The sequence below is a fragment of the Fringilla coelebs genome, assembly GCF_963513975.1.
Source record: "Fringilla coelebs genome assembly, chromosome: 8".
NCBI lineage: Eukaryota > Metazoa > Chordata > Aves > Passeriformes > Fringillidae > Fringilla > Fringilla coelebs.
In genome coordinates, this window is record NC_140066.1 from 33,841,285 (window position 1) to 33,862,026 (window position 20,742).

The window sequence follows — 20,742 nt, forward strand, 5'->3', positions numbered from 1 at the left end:
TCCTGTTAGCAGCTCCACATCTTACTGATGGTGTATTCTGATAATTGCAGCTAAGAAATACAATTGCAGCTAAGAAATAGGAAGCATGGTACATAAATCAAAAATTTTCAGGGATGCTAGAAAACATAGGGGTCGTTCATTGTTCTCATCTTGCTTTAGAAGGTACACACAGTATATTTAATTTCTCTTTAATTCAGTTTTAATGGAGTATCCTGAGTGGAACTCTCAGGCTCCATTAGTAGCAGAGATGGTGAGCTGAAGAGAAAAATTTATGCTTTATACCTGTTTGGAAAAAATAAAACCTTTATGCCAAAACCTCTTAATAGATCCTATTTCTATGATCTGGTAATTGGTGATAAAATAATCAAACAAATCTCTTTGCTATGAAGAAATTACTTTCTCTCTGGTCAAATGAAATGCTCGTGTGTATGCTACTGCTGGTGTTTCATCATGGGTCCACTTCTGAGCTGCCTTTTGGTCTCTTACATTTTCCAGCTAGTGTGGGTAATAGAAATGGTCTGAGAGATGAGGTAAGTGTAAATATTTTGCAGTGTTCTGCCTAAAATAATAAAAAATTGGCAAGTTTCTTGCTATGCAGCTGATCATCGTCTGTTTGGCCTCTAACAGAACAGCTACAGGTGAGCTGTGAAATGAAGTGGCTTGTTCCAGAATGGCTCCCTGGTGTCTGAAATGGGCTGTGTGTTGTTTCTCTGCCCTCAGGAGTTGTGGAAGGTGATTTATCTGCTGTGGAAGCCTACAAGTCGTCTGGAGGGGACATTGCCCGGCAGCTGACGGCGGACGAGGTGCGGCTGCTGAACCGCCCGTCCGCCTTCGACGTGGGCTACACCCTCGTGCACCTGGCCATCCGCTTCCAGAGGCAGGACATGCTGGCCATCCTCCTCACTGAGGTGAGCTCCCCTGGCCCTTGCAGGCATGGAACAGCACTGTAGGGAGCTGCACCCCTGTGTGCAGCCAGTGGCACGCAGCTCTGGTTTGTGCTGGTGGTGGAATTTTTGTGAATCGCCGCCTTTTGCCTTGGATTTCTCCTCAAGAAGTGAGTTTGCTTTAAGAGACTCCCTTGTGATGGTCCTGAGGATGTTCAGTTTTCTCATTAATGAACAGTCTTGGCACTCGTTGTGACTTTACTGGCAGTGGAAGTGAGCTATTGTGAGGCTTCCTGTGCTCTGGGTGAGGGAGAGGAAATGCTTTCAAAGCAAAGCGCTGACATCAATGACAGCGCAGTTTATTCTGAGTTTGTTAATGAGCAAGTCTACCTGGACTGGCTTTCCTGGCTTTTGTGGGAGCTTCTCTTCCAGAGAGAGGCAAATTTCTTGCTTTGCAAAATTGCTGCATTTTTTTCTCTTCCTTGCCTATTTTATAGACTGACTGGTTCCTCTGTTTTGCTCTTCCATGTTCCATTGTGTTACCTTACTTCTGGTGACCTCTGCTGTTCTCCGTCTTTGCCCTGTAAATAATTCTGTTACCTTTTTTTGTCTGTTTCTTTCAAGTCAGACTTTGGTTCCTCACCTGATCAAGGCCAGGTTTTTATTCTGCCTTCTTCCCTGATGCTTAGTGCAATTCTGAAAGCTGCTGTTTGCTTACAAAGCACATAAAGATGATGGAATGCTCAGTGTTGAATAATTAAAAAGAGTAGATGAAGCAAGACAAATGTAGCTAAAGCCTTGAGTATATATTTATATACGACTAATATCAGCAGCTTTGTGCTGCTTACATAACTCTGTGTGGATGGAGTTACATGTTTAAAAACAAGTTAATTTACTGAAATACTGTCTTAGAGATTTTTGTGTTTGGTTTTGTTTCAGTGCCTAGGAATACTGACTCATCCTGTCATTTCTGGAAATGCTTACTAGTGTTTGAGCCCCAGTGATAATTTCCTTTTCTAGGATATGAATGAGTGAAAATGTGGGTCTTAAAGGTGTTTTTTTGTATGCATCTTGGGTCATCCCTGTGCCACTTGTCCTTCATCATTGAATGGGTTTCTCCTGCCAGTGATGACTAGAACGGGACAAATTTAACTATCTTAGCTTAATAGTTTTTGGGAAGACTGTAGGAAACTGTCTTGTGCAGTGGTAATAAAGTTTTGTTGAATCTAGACTTAGGCATGAGATTTGAGATTGCTGTTAGTATGAGCTCTTACCTATTCTTTTCCTCTTTTTCAGCTGGGAATGATCACCTGTTAATTCACTTCTTCAATTGAAAGATGTTTTTTAACCAGATTTATGTTATCAGTTCCATGACAAATGAGACATTTCATTAAGAGTCACTAAACTTTAGATTTTTTAAGGTGCCAATGTTTAAAGCTCTCTTGCATTCCTTGCTAACCAAACACTCTGCTTGTGGTCATCCCCTCAGATCTTTATATTGAATGGGCTAATCCTGAGTGCAGTAACTGTGTTGTTTTACAGGTGTCCCAACATGCAGCCAAGTGCATTCCTGCCATGGTGTGTCCAGAGGTCACGGAGCAAATCCGCCGTGAAATTGCTGCATCTCTTCATCAGCGCAAGGGAGACTTTGCTTGCTATTTTCTGACTGACCTTGTGACGTTTACGTTGCCTGCAGGTAGCTACAAAACCCTTCTTCCTGCTGGAAGATTTTATTGCTTGGCCACTAGTTGAAAATTCGGTATTTTGACCTTCTGGTGGTGATGTGTGTTTAGGTTTTATTCATTAAGAGGCTTATTAATTAATTAATTTATTAAGACCTATTTTATTAGGTCAGGTTTAGCAGTTGAATTTGATTACTCAGTATTTGCACTCTTCAGTTCATACATTGTTCCTGTGAACTGAGCATCTGTTGTCCTACTTAGACATGAAGAAATGGAAGAAAAGTGGTGTGTTCTAAGGAAAGGCTGTATTTAAAGTGAAGAATGGAGCCCAGACATTTCTGGTCTGTGATGTGACTTTTCACATGGCTATTTTAGCTTCCAGTCCTTGTTGTTGAGGCCCAGAGCTGTTCTTTTTACCTAGTTGTAGCAATAGCACTTTTTGAATACTTTTGAGGTGCTCTGAGATCAAGAGACTGTTTACCTATTAACAAGGAGCTATCAGAAGACTTTTAATCTTCAGAAGCTGTTTCCTCTAATAGAAATGCTACCACTAGTCAGAAAACATGCAGCTGCAAACTGTGCCAATCAGCAAATCTGTTTGTCTTTTTTATAAAACATTGCAAGAATTCTATTTGGAACCCCTTTGGTTGAATATTACCTCATCTCCTCTACAAAATTCTGGATAATATTTACCACTTGTGCACCTGATTGAAGCGCTGTATTCAGTTGTACTCTGTGAGTTGTGTGTGAGAGGCACATGGGGTGTCTGGGAGAGAAAAATTTCCTTGCTTTTTAGTGGAGAGAGGGGAAAGGGGCAACAAGGATTTCATAACATGTGAGAAATATTCTCTCAAAAGCTTAAGAATTTGTTTAGTATTTTCAAGAGAGACATCTTAAAGCACTGTGCAGATTTTTGACTCATCTAATAGCCATTTAGTAATTAAAAAATAAAGCTGTTCAAAAGCTTTTGTGCATCAAGACTTTCCACTTTCCTCACACTTTGCCAACTGCACATCTTTTGCAGTTTGGCTCCAGATAGCATTTCCAAGGATAGAAATATAAATCACACAATCCTGCTCAGATATTACCTGAACAATGTAGTTTAGGAACCAGTTTCCACTCGACCTTTCAAATAAACAGATTGGATCCTCCTCAAAAGCCAGTGCTTGGATATTAGAGAGCAAAGCTTTTACATTGATTACTGGTCACTGCAAGCAGTTTTAGCTTAAAAAGCCCTAATCAATCATACCAAAAAAAAAAAAAAAAAAGCCACCCCACATCACCCTGCCTGCACCAGGCATTAATGTGCTTCAGTAACAACTCATGAGCCTAAATGTAGACTTAAAAGCCCTGGGGTATTGGACATCCGAGCAGGACTGGCAGCTACCACACTGCAATTAAGAGAGATCTTTGTGTCCTTGAAATACCACTTAGGCCCCAGTTCTTATCCCCTAAAGTGCCTGAAGGGGTGCTGGATGTTCCTGTTCCTATTTTATTTACTGCCTTAACTTTCATGTGTTCAGATTTCATGATTGTGCCGAAACCAGTGAAGTTTCTCTGGTTGCTGCTCTGCCTGGCAACCCTTTAGTACTTATCCTCTGTTGGAATGCAGGCCAGGAGCAAATATTTACTGTGGCACATGCTGAGTTTTAGAATGTGTGACAGTGTTTGTTGCTTTAAATGATACAGCAGTCACAAAAGAGTTCTGCCCATTGTAGAGTTTTCCACCTTTTTTTCCCCCTCTTCTTTTTTATGAGGTAGTTACAAATTCTGTCTGTAATGCTCTTGGAGCAATTGCCAGTACTGGCATTTTCCATGGCAAAGCTCAATAGTTTTCCCATTTCTTGTTTTTTAACTTGCTGCAAACCATTGGGGCTCTCAGAGCTATTTTGTTGAAGCCTGAATGAGATCACAAAGGAGGGGCATGTTCTGGAGAAGAGCACATCCCTTGGCAAACTGTACCTGTCCATTGGGATAGACTGCAGAGGAGAAGCCATTCCAGCTGGGTGGAAAACCATTGCTTAGGATTGAAGCTGTGCTAAAATATAATAGGGTTGAAAGTAAAAATAGTATTCTGTAAAATTTCTCACCTCAAAGTGGTTTTCCACTTTCTCCTTCAGAGAAATCCAGTCTTACCCTATGCATGCTGTGATGATCCTTTCTGCATTAAAGGTGTGACAGTGAGGCTGAGATGCAAACCTGCCTCAGCAGCTCTGCAAAGCCTTGGGTCACACATGACAGCAGCTTTCCAGAGGAGGTGTTAGGGCTGATGGGACAAAAGCTGTTCTGGGAGTTCTCCTGACAGTAAGATGTGACTCTTGTATTTGCTTTCTGTTTTTCCAGATATTGAAGATCTACCGCCCACAGTCCAGGAAAAATTATTTGATGAAGTACTTGACAGGGATGTTCAGAAAGGTAAATGCACTGAGAACAGCTGGGATCACTCCTGGCTTTTCATTAGAGAATGTGTCTCTTACTAAAAATAGACTACATGTGTCTGTATATGCATGGCTCTGTCCATGAACATGTTTTAAATAGAGATTGGATGCTTTCAACTGGATCTGCACTCTGGAATTCATAAAGTCACAGAGTGGATTGGGTTGGAAGGGACCTTGAAGTTCTTCTAGACCAGGTTGCCCCAAACCAGCAACTTCCAGAATGGGGCAGCCACAGCTTCTGTGGGCAGCCTTTTCCAGGACTCACCACTCTCACAGGGAGCAATTTCTTCCCAACATCCCATCTAACCCTGCTCTGTGGTAGTGGGATGCCATCCCCCTTGTCCTGTCACTACATGCCCATGTAAAATTTTATTTTGATTTTAACATTTCCAGTCTGTTTATGAGGCAGAGGGAGAATGGAGTTTGTAGAAATCGTGTTTGTAGAGCTTTTAAAAAAATCTTTAAAAGTCAGTTTTGAGTCACAGGCTTTTTAAGGAAAACTGAAAAAAGTCTTTTCATTTCAGTAACAATTCTCAAACAAATGATGTGGGAGCTGTGGTTTGGTTTTGGTTTATTTTATTAACAGTAGAAGAAATTTCTTCAGCCAGGGTAGTTGACCTGAAGGCTGCCCTAGAGCAGAGGCCAGGCAGAGCTGAAGAATAAAGCAGGGATTTATCCAAAGGATCTCCTCCATGGACCCACCTTGGGCAGCACCAGAGCCCAGCCAGGGCTGCACCCAAGATGACCCAAAATGGCCCCAAAATGCACGGCCTGGCACGGGGTCTCTCCCTGGGATCAGTTCTGCTCCATTTGCACCTTGCAGTTCATTGTCCCATCCCAGCTTCAGCCCCTGCAGTCCCACCCTGCTTGTTTTTCTCTCTCCAGCCCACGGGGTTTGTGCTCCTGGCCTGAGATTTGGCTCATTTGTCCTTGGTGCCCAGCTGGAGCAGGAATTGTTTTGTCTCCCTCCTCTGTGCAGAGAGCTCACCATCCCCTAATATGAAGTTCAGAAATACACACTAAAGCAGCACAGAATGTGAAAAATATAAAAGCCAAAACCTGAGGCATCAATTGTAGTATGGAGGAAAGCAGAGTTTTATTCATGCAAAGGGGTAGATCACTGAGACTATGCCATTATTGTGCTGTCTGAATTCCCTGAGATAAATAAGAGCTTGTTTAAGAGCTGGCTGTGCCGTTGCAGAGCTGGAGGAGGAGTCTCCCATCATTAACTGGTCCCTGGAGCTGGGGACACGCCTGGACAGCAGGCTGTACGCACTTTGGAACCGCACAGCCGGGGACTGCCTGCTCGACTCCGTGCTCCAGGCCACCTGGGGCATCTACGACAAGGACTCCGTGCTGCGCAAGGCTCTGCACGACAGTTTACACGACTGCTCCCACTGGTGAGTCAGGGCAGCTTCTGCATGTGCTGCAGCAGCACAACCCTACAGCCAAACCTAAGCCAGTTCCCTGCTGTCTTGGTTTGCAAAGCCAGATGTCTGCTAAAGGAGGCAGGAGCCTCCCTTGTAAACCCCCCTCCCTCTGAATTATTATCATTTTGAATTAAGGGGCTCTCAGGCAAAGATATGGGAATAGGAATAACAGAATAACAGTTCTTTTCTAGGAAAATTGAAAATACAGATGCAATAGTACAAAAAAAAACCCCACAACTGCCATAGTCAGAACAGGCCCTGTCCCCTGTGTGTCAGGGTGGTGGCACAGTCCCATCCCATGGGGGCTCAGCCCTTCTGCAGTGCCAGCTGTGGTTCTGGTGGAGCAGGGATCCTGTAGTGTTGGAATCCAGGACAGCCAGAGAGATGTCCTGAATTCTGACACTGTAGTAGGGTGGAGTTTTCCTCTGGAGCTCCAGGGCTGCTGGAGATGGGCCTGCTCTCCCTCTGGGAATGCAGGGCAGGAGAAAGCTGCTCCTCTGGGAATGCATTGGGCAAAGGCTGCTGTGCTGTTCCAGGGCAGATTGTATCCAGGTAGGAATGCTTGGCTCCTGCCCTGGGCACAGCATCTCCCCATGGGATGATGGAATTTGATCAGCCATGCAGGGACACTCAGTGGCCATGGACAGAAGGGATCTCCTGGAGGGAGGATTGGTTGCGGAAGAGACGAAGAAAACTGTCCAATGAACAGAGGATAACTGCCCCACCTCTGACAGATGGCAATAGAATACAGCCACAGCTTGCATTGCAACCTAACATACCTGTGCATTGTGCTCCTCAAAGCTCTCCAGTCACCGTGGTCCCAGCTGGGATCTTCATCTCATGTTTTAAATAGGAGCACTGGAAACTTGGATGCTGTGACCTCAGGGATGGTTTGTGATGCTCAGCAAATGGCATTTCAAACACTAAAATGCTTTATACTTGTCAGGCATGCACTAACCACAGTTACTGCAGCTGCAGTTTGTGTCCTGGCAATGTAAATCATGCACATGCCGTGCCTTGCTGCTTGGTGGGAGCTGTGCAGAAGATTGTTAGTAGAAGATAGCCTTTTATTCTTTATAAACTTTTCAGTGTTTTCATTCCATCTGCTTAGTTATGCCTTTACTCAGGATTGCTCTTTTTATCCCTGTTCTGTCTGCTAAAATAATGCCAGTAAAGCAGAGAGTGTTGACATTTAACTGGTTCTGTCATTTGGCCATAAAATTGATTTATCATTCTGTAAAACAACTTTTCTTGCTTTGCACTGACCTTCTTTAGTTGGATACTGTGGTTTCCTTCTGCTAGAGGGACAATCTTAGTTGTTCCCCCAGTGGTGTCCAGCAGCTCTCCAGGGTGTCCTGGACTAAGGCATGAGCTGATAAAGACTGATAATCCCAGTCACAGATGATCATTTCTTTGATGTTCTTGTAGTCAAGGACAGGAGAAACACTGTCAGCACATACTGCAGAAAGAGCCTGTCCCTGTCCTCTTGCTGTACAGAAGGTCAACAACCAAGATTAATTTAGGGATACCTGTAAGTAAATTTTGTGCTGTTGGGGGAGAACTCCCCAAATTAGCATCCAGAACTGGATTCCAGAAAGTGGTGCTTCAGAAGCAGTTCTCCCAAGAACCAATGTCTGAGAGGATCTGTCACTGCTTTGGAGTTGTTCAGCATGGAGTGTGCATCTCAACCAGGCAGGAATGTCCCTGGCATCACAGGCAGCTCCCATGAGGCCAGAACAGAAATTTAGGATGGATCAGATTTTGTTCTTTATGGTAACAAAACTAAACATGGTATCCAAAAACATGCTGCAAACTACTGAGCTTAGGACCAAATCTCCTAAAATGTTGGTGTTAATTGTGGTTGATTTACTGCTGTATCTTAACATAACTCTCACTTGGAGGCTACTCAATCTTGTTAAGCTTTTTAGTTTATGTCTAGACAGAATTTTCATTTTACTCTGAATTTGTGTAATCTTTATCCTTATTTGAAGCACAGTTTTTAACTGATTGACGTGCTCCTTCAAGGAAACAAGTCTTCAGACTAGAAAAGAACAAGTCTTCAGGGAACAAATCATGTTCTTGTTAAGAACAAGTCTTTAAAATAAGTCTTTTAGCCAGATTTTATTGTAAATTGATCATTCTGTACATCCTATAGGTGCTGGATAGATTCCATTTGAGAAGATACATTTAATTTTGTGGGCTAGGACATGTGGCTGATAGGAAGTGATGTCGTCACTGGAACAGGCTCTTAAATGCAATCCCTGCTTAAACTTTTATCTAGTGGAATTATTCTTCAAAGCCTCCACAAAGACACTTAAAAATGGGTATTTTTATAGTCAGACAGAAAACATTCATGTAACTCATTTGACCTTGTTTTGTTATGTTTGTTTAGATGCTGAACAAAGAAAAGTCTATTTACCAGAGACAGTCTTGTGTCTGGTACTCAGAAAAAGCTCCACAGTGAAGTTCCCAGAGGCTCTGGCCTGTGGAGTCTTTTCCACTCACCTTTCAATAACTCCACTTTTTTAGTTTACACAAAAGTGTTTTGAAGTACCCCTTTTTGTATTCCACCATTAGTTTTTGCTAGAGAATAGGCACATGCCCTAAGTTGACTTTCAGAATTTTATTCTTTAATGGATGCATTCAGTTCTCTTGTGTTAACCTGAAAAGTTTGCTTTAAATGAGATCAAAATCTTGTCTGTGGCTGACTAACTCAGGGAAGAAATGTCTTTAGGAGAACACTTTCAGAATCCAGCTTTTAGGGGAGTAGTTTGGTGTTTTCCTTTTTTTTTTTTTTCTCCCTTGAATTTTCTGGGCTTTCTCTCTCATTCTGGTGGTGTGGGAATTTTTGCTGTTGTTTTGCTTTGTTTTTTCTTCTCTTTCCCCCAGAATCGGATTAAATTTCTTTCAGGACACCTGGGAATGAATTAATTTAACAAAAAGTGCTGTTAGAAATTTCTGAGAGAAAACAGGCAAAATAGTTATCAGGTTCAAAGGTGGAAGTGTTGGTGTGTTTGGATTGGATAGAAACTGGAATATAGATCCAGAAGATTCCCTGTAGATAATAATGTCAGTTAGCTCAGACCTATCCAAATATCTCAATAATAGGAATTTTCAGCCATGCAAAGGTTTTAGCTGGATTCAGGAAACCCAGCCTGGCTGGTGGCTGCTGTCCTACACATCAAGAATTTAGGGCAATTCCACCTTTGCTGAAAACATAGGAAAGATCTTATCCACACACACTGCCTGCTGATATTCTCAGGTTTTAATTAAATGAGTTCATTTCAGTCACATTTTTAATAAGCTGAAACTTCAGAATGGTTTCTTTGTCTTCACAGTAAAGGCCATTGTTTAAAAGTTGGCTTAGCACTGTCCCCTATGTCCTCGTTCCTAATATGAAGTTATGGCTTTTCCATAGTGTGGTGACAGGACAGAGGTAAAAATTTTAAAAAGCAAACACCTTCCTTTTAATGTGTCATTTTTCTTGGTAAATGGTTAAGTAAAATATCATGACTAAACTAAATCTCACTTTGCATGTTTGAGTGTTATCCACACTGTTTTACAACTCCATGTAATGTGGAATTACCACCCCTTTGCTCCAAAATTTGGTATAAAACAGATTCTGGCTCTTAACCATGTGTTGTTGGAAATTGATATGCAAGCACTTGGAAGTTAATTGACTCATGATGTGGTTAAAAATAGAAAATACCTATTTTTTAATGTGAGAAGACTGTGCAACTCCTCCTGTATGAAATGGAATGTCTTACTTACGCTCCCTGTATATCAACACTTAAATTAGCCTAAATGAGACTTAAAAAAAAAAACCCTATTGCAAGAGGTATCAAACTAGGCAGGAGCCTGGTAGGAACTTGGATCATGTTTGTTGTAGGCATTGCTTTTTTTTTTTCCCAAGTGGTTTTTAAATGAAGATTGATAATTGGAGTCTCCTGAAGATAAAAAACCAAAAGAAAATCCAGTTTTCCTTCTACTTGCTCTCTTTCTTCCCCCTTCTTGGGATGAAGGTTATACATTGCTGTCAGGATTATGGTGGGTGAATAAATGTTTTTTCCTTCACCACTTTTTTTCTGTCTCCCTCTAACGTTTTAGGTTCTACACACGCTGGAAAGAGTGGGAATCGTGGTATTCCCAAAGCTTCGGTTTACATTTCTCCTTGCGAGAGGAACAGTGGCAGGAAGATTGGGCATTCATTCTCTCTCTTGCAAGCCAGGTAAGAAAACTCCTTGTCAGAGGGCTTTTGGAAAAGATATTTTAATATCTGGAAAGAAGTTTCAGAACTAGAAGAGTTTTTTGGGCATAAGAATATTTCTGTATGAAGGAAGAACGTTCCTTTTAAGCCAATGATCTTAAAATCTTGCTGGGTAAGCTCTTCTGCTGATATGGAAAGGTTCATTTGAAATTATGATTTTTGAGCTTCCTGTCAAGTGCAACACAAAAAAAGAATTGTGGTATTAGAGTGAAGTCTGTAGAACAAACTCATAGACAATCATATGTTTAATATCCAGCTCCTGCAGCACTTTTACCTCCCAAGCACACCTCCAAATCTGTCAGCTTACACTGCTCAAACTCCAGCAAGCTGAGATTTTATAACTCCCCTCCAAAATGAGATTTACATTCCTATAAGCTTCCAGCTATGGGACTATTTTTAGCTCCTCTTCTAAAATATCAACATGATTTTGGTGCTATTTTTCTGAGATTTGTTTTGTATGTGCCCTTTTCCTATTATCAAAAGGTATTTGCCTTCCAGTGCCCTCAGATGAAGGAATTATTTTTAGACCTAACGTTATGTAGAGTTTCACTTCTAAGTGGGGAATGAAATCCATTACATTGAATCTGGGCAATAGGACAGAGAATTATTACTGACAGCTGACAAGCTGAAATGTTTTTCCTTATTTCCAATAATTTTCCAGTCTTTTGTTTTTCCTGTCAAAGCTTTATCACTCTTAAAAGCATTTTCTCTCTCAATTTGAAGACTGTTCTTCAAATTTCAAAGTAGAGGATGGTAAGTTCTGTCTTTCTTTGTGTTTGGTTCAGCCTGGAGCGAGTTTGGAGCAGACACACATTTTTGTACTTGCACATATTCTTAGAAGACCAATTATAGTTTATGGAGTAAAATATTACAAGAGTTTTCGGGGAGAAACATTAGGATATACCCGCTTCCAAGGTAAGCCTTTCATATTTTAAATTCGCTTTTCATCAGGGTTGGAAAAGGGTGGAATACTATTGTGTATAAATTTTCATTTGCTGTTAAAAAGAAGAAAATAATCCTCTCCAGACTTGAAGTTTTTCATTTTATAGTGGGCATGGTGCCTGTAAAAGTGAATTCCATGATACTTTAAATGGGAATTTAAAAAATTTATCTGTGTTTCAGTGATTCACACTTTACAGCAAGTGTGAATACTGACTTATTTCTTATCAGTACTATAATTTTGCATAGCTTGATCAGGTTCTTTCTGACTTTTTCTCCTCCTTATCTTCAGGACAGCCTGACTGTCCTTAAGATAAATATGAAGATGACTCAGTCCAGTTTTGCTTAGACTTAACATCTGTAGATTTCTAAAGATGCATTTTCTGCTTTGCAGGCCAAATCTGTGTTTGGGCAACTTTCCCCTCTGTGACATGCTAATACTTTATTATTCAAATAATAAAACATCAGAGGGGCTTGGGAGCATCTGCACAAACTGAGCTGTAAACAGAACCATGGGGAAGGGACTGTGTGTGTTCCAGGGGGTTGGGACATTTGTTTTGCCCACAGTTCTTATTCTTGGCCTCAAGTACATCTGCTTGATGATGACCCACTCTTTATTTATAGCTTAGCTGAGGACTTCCCAAAACATCTTTGTGATTTGAAAGAAAAAAATATGGTGACTTTGGAAGGAAGCAAGGCCATGATCTGTAGAAAACACTGAGCTGTGCAGTTAATGTTAATTTATAACTATTTAGAGTCTTGGCTTCTAAGTTTGGGGCAGTAACAAAACTTCATGTAGGGAAACTGATTACTTTTTTGAAGAGTCTGTAAGTTTAGTAGTCATTGTATTTAGATGTTGACTTTTCTTTTGATGATGAAAGGGTGGGAAGGAACAGTAACTTGGTCACTTAAATCTGACACTTCAGCTTTGTGTTGCTTTTAACTCCAAGGCTTAGTGGTTTGCAAAGGTTCTATTTCCTAGATTGGGCATCGGGGCAGACAAGTATTACATGGCCTAAATGTGCTGAAATTTTCTTGCTCTGTGAACCAGAAGGAAACTGGAAGGGTGCCTGGACACCCTTTTACTGCACACAGGCCTCCAGGAATTTAGGCAGCCAAATAGTTACAGCTTGAGATTTGCTTGCCACAAGCCCCATCCATCCATCCATGGAAACAGCCCTGGGAACAGGTGAGCTTGGAGTCCTGTGTCACAGTAGGTGGAATTGCTCCTCTCCCTGGCCAGCCACATTTTTGTGGTTAATGTGTGCTCATCAAAGGCCACTGGCACAGCTGAAACCTTGCTGATGGACTGGGGGTGGGGTGGGCTGCCAGGAGGAGTCTCCTGCTCTGGGCCTGTGGGTGGGCTCTGCTCAGCACCTGGGGAGTGCTGGGGTGTCCCTGCCTCTGTTTAACATCATATCCACCAGAAAAGTCCCTGGAAGTGTCCAAGGCCAGGTTGGACAGGGATTGGAACCACCTAGGAAGGTGGAAGATTGGGCAGAGGGTGGAACTGGATGGGTTTTAAGGTCCCTTCCAACCCAAACCACTCTATGGTAGAAATGGGGAATTGAATTTTTTTAATGCTTGTTCAACATCACAGTTCAGTTTGTAGCACCCTGTTAGCCACTCCTAAAATACTCTCCCTGACAGGATTTTTTTTTCCCAAGGATTCCTTGTTCCAGCTTGGCATCCTTGCTATAGCTGCTGTGAATCCCATAATTGCCAGCCTCCTTGTTCTCCAGATTCCAGCTGACTGTTAATTCTTTAAATCCTAAAGCTTCAGTGGGGGAAGATCTGTTTTCTCAAGCCCTAACTATGACCCTCCTAGTCTAGCCACATGTATTTAGTGGCACAAATATACAGCTTTTAAAATTGAACAGGAAAAAAGATGACTGACTGAAATGGCCATCAGGTCAGGCTGGAGAAACTAAATCCTGTCTGGGTAGCTTCAGGATAGGTGTCAGCCCATACTCTTTATTTTCTGTGGCTTGTGGTTATGTCAACTGTTGTTACATGACCTTCTAGCTTTATATCAGAGTGACTTTTATAACTCTTAAGAGCACTAGATATTCTCCCTGGCAATGCTTGAAATTCTTTTCTTGTGGAGCTCATCCCAGTGTTGAGGAGGAATGGAAAGTGCAGCACAGCCCTCTGTCTTGGGGAAATTATTAGTGTGTAATTTTCACCAGGATAAAACAATGGTGGAAGAAGATTTCCAAACACTTGTTGAATCTCAGTGCAGAGATGGAAGCAGACAGATGAGTTTCAGTCCTGAAAGGTCACATAGCTGTGCTCCCAGGAATTGAGGGACTGTCTCCCTTACATTTGACTGGATGTCATCTTCTGTGTAAATTTGAACTTTGACTGAATGTTTGGTTCTTTCCCTTAATGCAAAGGTTTGAAGCTTTCTGGTGAATGCTTATTCTGTGTTCTTCAGCTTTTGTGTTTAACATTGCTTTAGAGTGAGACTTGATAATGGGGGCAGGAGGAAGGGAGGGCTAAGAGGCATTGAAATGATCTGTCTTTTAATTGAGGTGTTGTAAAAACTTGGGTGAATCTTAATTTTAAACAAATGGCAAGACTTTTAGGTAGCTCTTGATTGTTAATTCAGAAACGGGGGGGGGGGGGGGGAGAAAAAAAGCACAATTATTTACTGGTAGCCCCCACTCATTTTTACTGCAGTACAAAAAGATGAGCTCAACACTGAAGCAGAACCTCCAAAGCCACCCCTGCCTCAGATTCCCATTTTAGTGTTGCCCTTCCCTCTCCATGGCTGTTGAGGAGCTGTGTTTGCAGCAGCAGCTGTACTAGGAGGGGTTGCTATGCTACATGTGCACTTGAGTTTATGTGGGGCTATTTTTAACCTGTCACAAGGTGAGCTGTGCTTTTGCTTAAGTTGTCTTGCAGCAGTACACACCAAGAATTATTTATGTTCCTGGAAGAAAGGAGTTCCACTTTTATTTTGAGACCTCAAGCAAATTGCTGTCTTTATTGCTAAAAATTGTGATGAGAAGAAGTGCAGTTCTTCTCAGAATCTGTGACATCAGGTGTTGGTTGTAGCTGAGCAAAGTAGTATCAGCTTTTTGGTGCTTTTTTCTTTTCTTTTTTCTTTTTTAATTGATATGAATAATTGATGTGTGTTAATTTAATCTGTGAGTGCTGTGTATGAGCAGTCCCATTCTCTGGGATGGGTTACATCAGTGCTGAGTAACATTTTGTGCAGTGAGCTCTTTTAATGATAAGTTTCGTGAGCAGATGGTGGAATTTTTGCTCTGGTAAAAATAGACATCTGACTGTAACCTTTATTTCTGTCATGCAGAATCTTTTTTTTCCTTCAGTTTTAAGAAGAATTATCAAACATAAAAGGCTGCTTTTCTAATCTTGTTTTTTGTTCATCGCTGCACTACAGACCATAAATTTTAGGGCTGTGGTAGTGTGTTGGTTGTGGTTGTAATCTTTTGTGTTTAAAGTTGTATTGCAAAGATAATTGACTTGTGTTAATTAACAACAATTAGCTCTACTGAAAAGTGTGGCCTGTGTCAGTGCAGACCAAACTATGTATGTTTTAAATGATGTGCTTCTCTTTGGCCCAAACCACAGGGTTTGTATCAAAATCCTTCCTTGTTGGGCAGCAGTTCTGAGCCTTACCCTGTGCTTTCCTTGCCCACAGGTGTGTATTTGCCTTTGTTATGGGAACAGAGTTTTTGTTGGAAAAGTCCCATAGCTCTGGGCTACACGAGGGGCCATTTCTCCGCCCTGGTTGCCATGGAGAATGACGGCTATGGCAATCGAGGCGCTGGTGCTAATTTGAACACTGACGATGATGTTACTGTTACTTTTCTACCCTTGGTGGACAGCGAGAGGAAATTATTGCACATTCACTTCCTTTCTGCTCAAGAGGTAAGAAAGAAACTCCTGCTGTGTGCTGGTGACTTTGTCACAGCTGCTCCCTGAAGCTCAGCAATCTCTGTAGCCTCCTGAGTTTTAGGTGTCCAAAGAATTACAGGGATTGTGTTGTTCTGGTTAATTAATGCTGCTCCCTTCCCCATAATTCCAGGTGATGCTGAAAGGTATTTTCCCACAAATCTGATGCTTATTTACAGCTCTATAAATAGAATGTGACTTCATTGTCCATGTAAATCACAGAAACAGAATCATAGAATCCCAGAATGTCCTGAGCTAGAGGGGACCCACAAGGATCATTCACTCCAACTCCTGGCCATGCACCGGACACCCCAGCAATCCCACGCTGTGCTTGAGAGCACTGAATATCAGAACACCTAGAAAAGGACACGAAAATAAGGGTTCTGTCACTAAGACAAGACTGAAATCTGCCTTTTGGGGTTTTTCTTCCTAAAAGATGAAGCTCAAATGTTGGTCTACAGTTGCAGCATTTTCCACCTTCTATTCCAATGAAACTTAACTCATTTTTGCTTTAATAACTATGATAGAAATGTGGAACTACTTCACCAAAGGATGTGCATGGGTGAAGGGAGGGCTGGAAAACTGAAGTAATTGCAGAAAGTGGGCATTCTGTAAATAAAAGGAGAAAAATATGAGCTTCAGGTCTAGAAAGGGATATTTTTCAGCAAGCTGTGATATTTGTTATGTTTTGCAAGAGAAAATATTTCATGTTGAGAACTTAGAAAAATGCATTTGTAAAGCCAGAAAGCTCTGTTAGGACTTCCCTCCTTATATATGGTGCCTACTGTAGATAAATAGCTGCTTAAAAATAACTGAAGGCCGTACTGGAAATAGACGAGAAAAACTGGGGAGAAGAGCTGGAGAGTAGTTCCAGAGCCTTTGGTTAAAAATGCAGTGGGGATCAGTTTTCCTTTTGTGGGTGTGATGCCTTGGAGTGGCTGCCTAGAACAGAGGTGAGGTTAAGAGAAGACAGATTGGGAGAATCCTAGTGAAGATGAAGAGAAGCCAGTGGGACGCGCTGGGAGCAGGGCCGGCGCTGGGCGTTGGGGAAACCTCACTGCTGGTGTGTTCTGTGCCCAAAGATAGGCAACGAGGAGCAGCAGGAGAAGCTGCTGCGGGAGTGGCTGGACTGCTGCGTGACCGAGGGAGGGGTCCTGGTGGCCATGCAGAAGAGCTCCCGCCGGCGCAACCACCCGCTGGTCACCCAGATGGTGGAGAAGTGGCTCGACCGCTACCGCCAGATCCGGCCCTGCACGTCCCTGTCCGACGGCGAGGAGGACGAGGATGACGACGATGAGTGAGGGGGAATAAAGTGCAAATGAGCAGCGCAGAGTGTGTGCCCCCGAGTGAGCGTTGTGCTGTAGCAGTTGGGTGTGGAGCGACCCAGGTCTAGGGGATACATGCTGGGAAGGATTCTCCGACAGCACGGGGAGAGGATGGACGCTCATCCTGCTGCCTGGAGAGAGCCGAGTGGGCTGGACTACAGTTTGTATAAAAACATGAAAAAGAAACAAAAAACAGCTAATTTTATTATCAAGATGGAAAAAAAAAACCAACCAAACCAAACCGACCCCATTTTTCTTTCTGACTGTAAATCTGTCTATAAATGTACCGCATGTGGTTGTGTAAGAGGTTGTGTAATAGGAAACGTATACCAGCATCTTAATTATTGCAGAGAAATTTTTCAACTAAGGGCACTTCTGAAAGCACATGTGAGCTGGATGGATAGCTCCTCCCTCCCTCTGAGATTCTTTTACAGTAGAACCTGGTCTTCTCCATCACCTTTTAGATACTCTGACACATTTCCCTGAAAGGCCTTTTCCTGTGAAATCTCACTAGTGCCCAGGTCAGATTGTGAGAGGTTTTTTTTGTTTGCACAGATATCCACAGCAAGTCATAAGCAAAAATGCGTTTGTTATTTTACTAATATTTTAGTTATTGCTGTGCCCACGTAATAAAGCCTAAACTCTACGGAACAAACTGGAAGAGAAGCTAAATTTTCATTGAGAGAAATGATTTGTTTCCTGAAAAAGCTTTTTGGGGTTTTTTTTTTGCCTTTTATTTTTTTTCTAATAGTTAATAGATTCCTTTCAGTATACATAAGGATATTTATTCAGAGAAGTGACCTAAAAGATTTTATTCCGTTGAGCATACACTAAACAAAATTGTGTGAAATCTGAGAGCTTGAACACAATTGAGAATTTAATCTTGTCAAAACTCAGTCTTGCTGTGTTACAAATTATATCATTTTTATCATTTATTCTTTGATCACTCAAACTTTGCTGCAAATGAAAAAACACCTTTTTAAAGGTTACTCCTCGGTCACTAAATCTAGTGAGAATCCACTTGGCAGTTCTAATTAAAAAGAAGAATCTATGCTCAAGTTGTTTAAAAGCACTGTTATATATTTCTCAGTATGTAAACCTGGGAATTTCTTGCATGTTGATTGATGTGGCCATACTTAAACTTATGTAAGTTCCTAAGACTGTAAGTTCAGAGTATATTCTCCAGTAGAAATTTTATTATATTTGATAACTTTAGCCATGTAACCTGTAATGGATAAAGTTTATCTAAAAATCTCACTGAAACACTAAAGGTTAATGCCAGTTTTTACATATACAGTGCAATTCAGGTTGTCTTGAAAAGCACTTTTGATGGTGTGGTGGTTGAATAAGAAATTTTGCAGTAGATGAAATTGTTTTAATTAGAATTTGGAAAGAAGCCCCATAGCACCTATTTTTATGTAGTTCAGAGCTATGGAAACCCTGAGGAAGTTGCTGCTTTTTCTTCCAAATGCTGCTTAGATGGTGTTGAAACGTGCACAACTCCTACAGAAACTTGGTGACGACACCAAAAGTAAAGAAATAATGAAGTACTGTATTAATTTTGCAATTCTCCCGTCCTAGATTCCACTGAGGTTTATTATGTCTTCACCTTTTTTGGCCATTAGGTTTCCTCTGCTTGGTGCATGCCCAGATTTCCAGGTGAAGGATGAATGCTGCTCTGCCATGTGTGAGTGACCCAAATTCACCACCCAACCCCAGATACTACAGGGGTTCTTCATGAGCACACGGTCCTGGTTCAAGTTCCCTTTCTAAATTGGGCTTTTTTTTTTATCCTTACCTTGCAGTGAAATCCATTTATACCTTGTCCAGCTGAGGATGTAAAGCTTTTCTGTCAGGGGAGCTGAATGCAGGGTAAGCTGGGATGAGGATTTCTGTGCCCTGAGCTGGTGTGCAGCCTGTGCTGGAGTGGTTTTTGTGTCGTGCTGTGACCACGGGGTCCTAACTCAGCCAGCTTGAGGAGCTCTCAGTGGCCAGACCTGTAACTTCAGATCCCAGCCCAGCCCTGACCAGCTGCCCTGTGGACAGAAGGAAAAGCCCCTGATTCCATGGCTGCTCAAGGATGCTGTGGAGTTTTCACCTCCCCCCATGTTCTTTTGGCAGTGCTGTTTGTTCGGGGAAGCAAAGCTTCCTTGTCCCAAGGGGAGAATTAGCAATGTGAAAGTACCTTGAGCCAGAGTGGCCCAGCTCTCCTGCCCTGCTCTGCTGCTGTCCATGGGCAGCCTGCATTGTGCCCCTGTCCCCCAGCCCTCCCCTGAGCAGTGCAGTCCCCGTGGGCAGTTCAGCTGTTCTCAAACGCATGCACCGATGGATTCCTCACTGCTCCGACAGGACAGTCCTGGTACTTTGGATCACTTGGCTTTCTTGATCATTATTGTTTTGTTCTGATGTGCTGTACAATGGTCTGTTCAGGTTCACGTGCTTCACAGGTCCTTTGGGAGCTGGTGAAGTGTCTCTTCCAGAATCAGAGTAATCCAAATCTCCTGTACTTGTAGATTAAAGAGCTGCAACCCTCGGCTTCGTGCTCGCACTGCAGTCAGTGTATGTCAGTGGCTCCTCAGTCACACACCTGAAAGTTTACAGACACTGAGATTAATCTGCACACACTCCCTTGCAGCTTGTCAGCAAGTTCTGCACTTTCACCCATGAAAATATATACAAAAAATTGGGTTTCTCAATCTTATTTTCCTCATATATTGCTCGCAGCAGCACATGCTTTCCTAGTACAGAACTTAGCTTTTCATTGCTACCTCCTTTACAGCTGGTCAAGATTTTTTTTCTGGTTTTATTTATGACTTCCTCAGTGAAAATCCCTGTATTTCTTTTGTTTTTAATATATTAAAATGTAGTAATTCTGGATTCTTCCAAAGTTCTGCTGCATGGCTTATGGCAAATACCCCTGAGTTGCGTTTCCTCCATTACCCAGGTTGGTGTGTGTGTGTGTGTGTGGAGACTTAATTTCTGCTTTCCTTTTCCCCCCTTTTATTCAGTAACTTCCCCAATACCTTTCTAAAAGGTTTTATTTAGTGTTTGTCACCTTGAAGCTGCTGGTTTTGACAGCTGCTTTGACATCTCTGGAGTTCTCCCTGGAGAAAAAGATGATTATCCCAGGAGAGCCTTCCTGTCTGTTTTCCCTGAGTGGGACAACAGCAGCATGGCTCTGTCAGCCACGAACCTTCAGCAGCAACTGTTCATTTCCAATTTCTTTGCCCAGTGATTTTCCATTTGAGAGCTGCAGCTCCTGGTGCTTTGGCCTCTCCCAGCTGTGATGATATTCTTCCCTTTCCGCTTCCACAGCTCCAATCTTTGCATGTTTTGCTGGTGTTCTCCCTGCAGGCACGTGTAACCTTTGGGATGGCTTAACCTGTGTTCCTGTTGAGCTTGTGGCACTTCTGACCTTGGTTTTGGCTGAAAGGGAAGTTGGGTGTTGGATGAAAGCTCCAGCATGTTCTGAGCTCGGAGTCACTGCTGGCACACGGATCCTGTGGCGCAGGGAGGGACCGGATTATTGAGAAACAAAGTACCAGGGCTTGTTTATTTTGAAAACAACTCTAAACTTTAACATCAATTAAATGTTTTCCTCTTGGTTTTGATGGTCATTTTGGTGTCTCCCAAATACTACCCCTGTATCTGACCAGTTTTATCCCAGTGTCTCACAGAGGTCACAGATAATTCACTGCTGGGCTGTGCTGAGCACTGACAAGGAGCAGTCACTCTGTAACAGGTGACCTCTTGTTTGGATGTTTGAAGCTGGTAACCAAGTTTTCAGTTTAATTTTAAGCAAACAAAAAATACAGAGTTTTGTAACTTGGACACTTTGGTTTCAGCTTTTTTT

The 20,742-nt window shown here is 42.2% G+C and overlaps 1 protein-coding gene across 5 annotated transcripts in view; it reads left to right on the forward strand.

The window, feature by feature from the left end:
* Positions 1-20,720, forward strand: part of ZRANB1 (zinc finger RANBP2-type containing 1) — a 45,057-nt gene extending 24,337 nt beyond the window's left edge. For all 5 annotated transcript variants that reach the window (XM_084210079.1, XM_084210083.1, XM_084210080.1 and 2 more), the window contains exons 4-11: positions 721-908; positions 2,427-2,580; positions 4,910-4,981; positions 6,206-6,404; positions 10,542-10,662; positions 11,487-11,616; positions 15,311-15,540; positions 16,647-20,720. In XM_084210079.1, coding sequence (XP_084066205.1) covers positions 721-908; positions 2,427-2,580; positions 4,910-4,981; positions 6,206-6,404; positions 10,542-10,662; positions 11,487-11,616; positions 15,311-15,540; positions 16,647-16,865 — 1,313 coding nt within the window. In that variant the 3' untranslated portion in view covers positions 16,866-20,720. The remainder of the gene's footprint in view (positions 1-720; positions 909-2,426; positions 2,581-4,909; positions 4,982-6,205; positions 6,405-10,541; positions 10,663-11,486; positions 11,617-15,310; positions 15,541-16,646) is intronic.
* Positions 20,721-20,742: the final 22 nt, after the last annotated feature.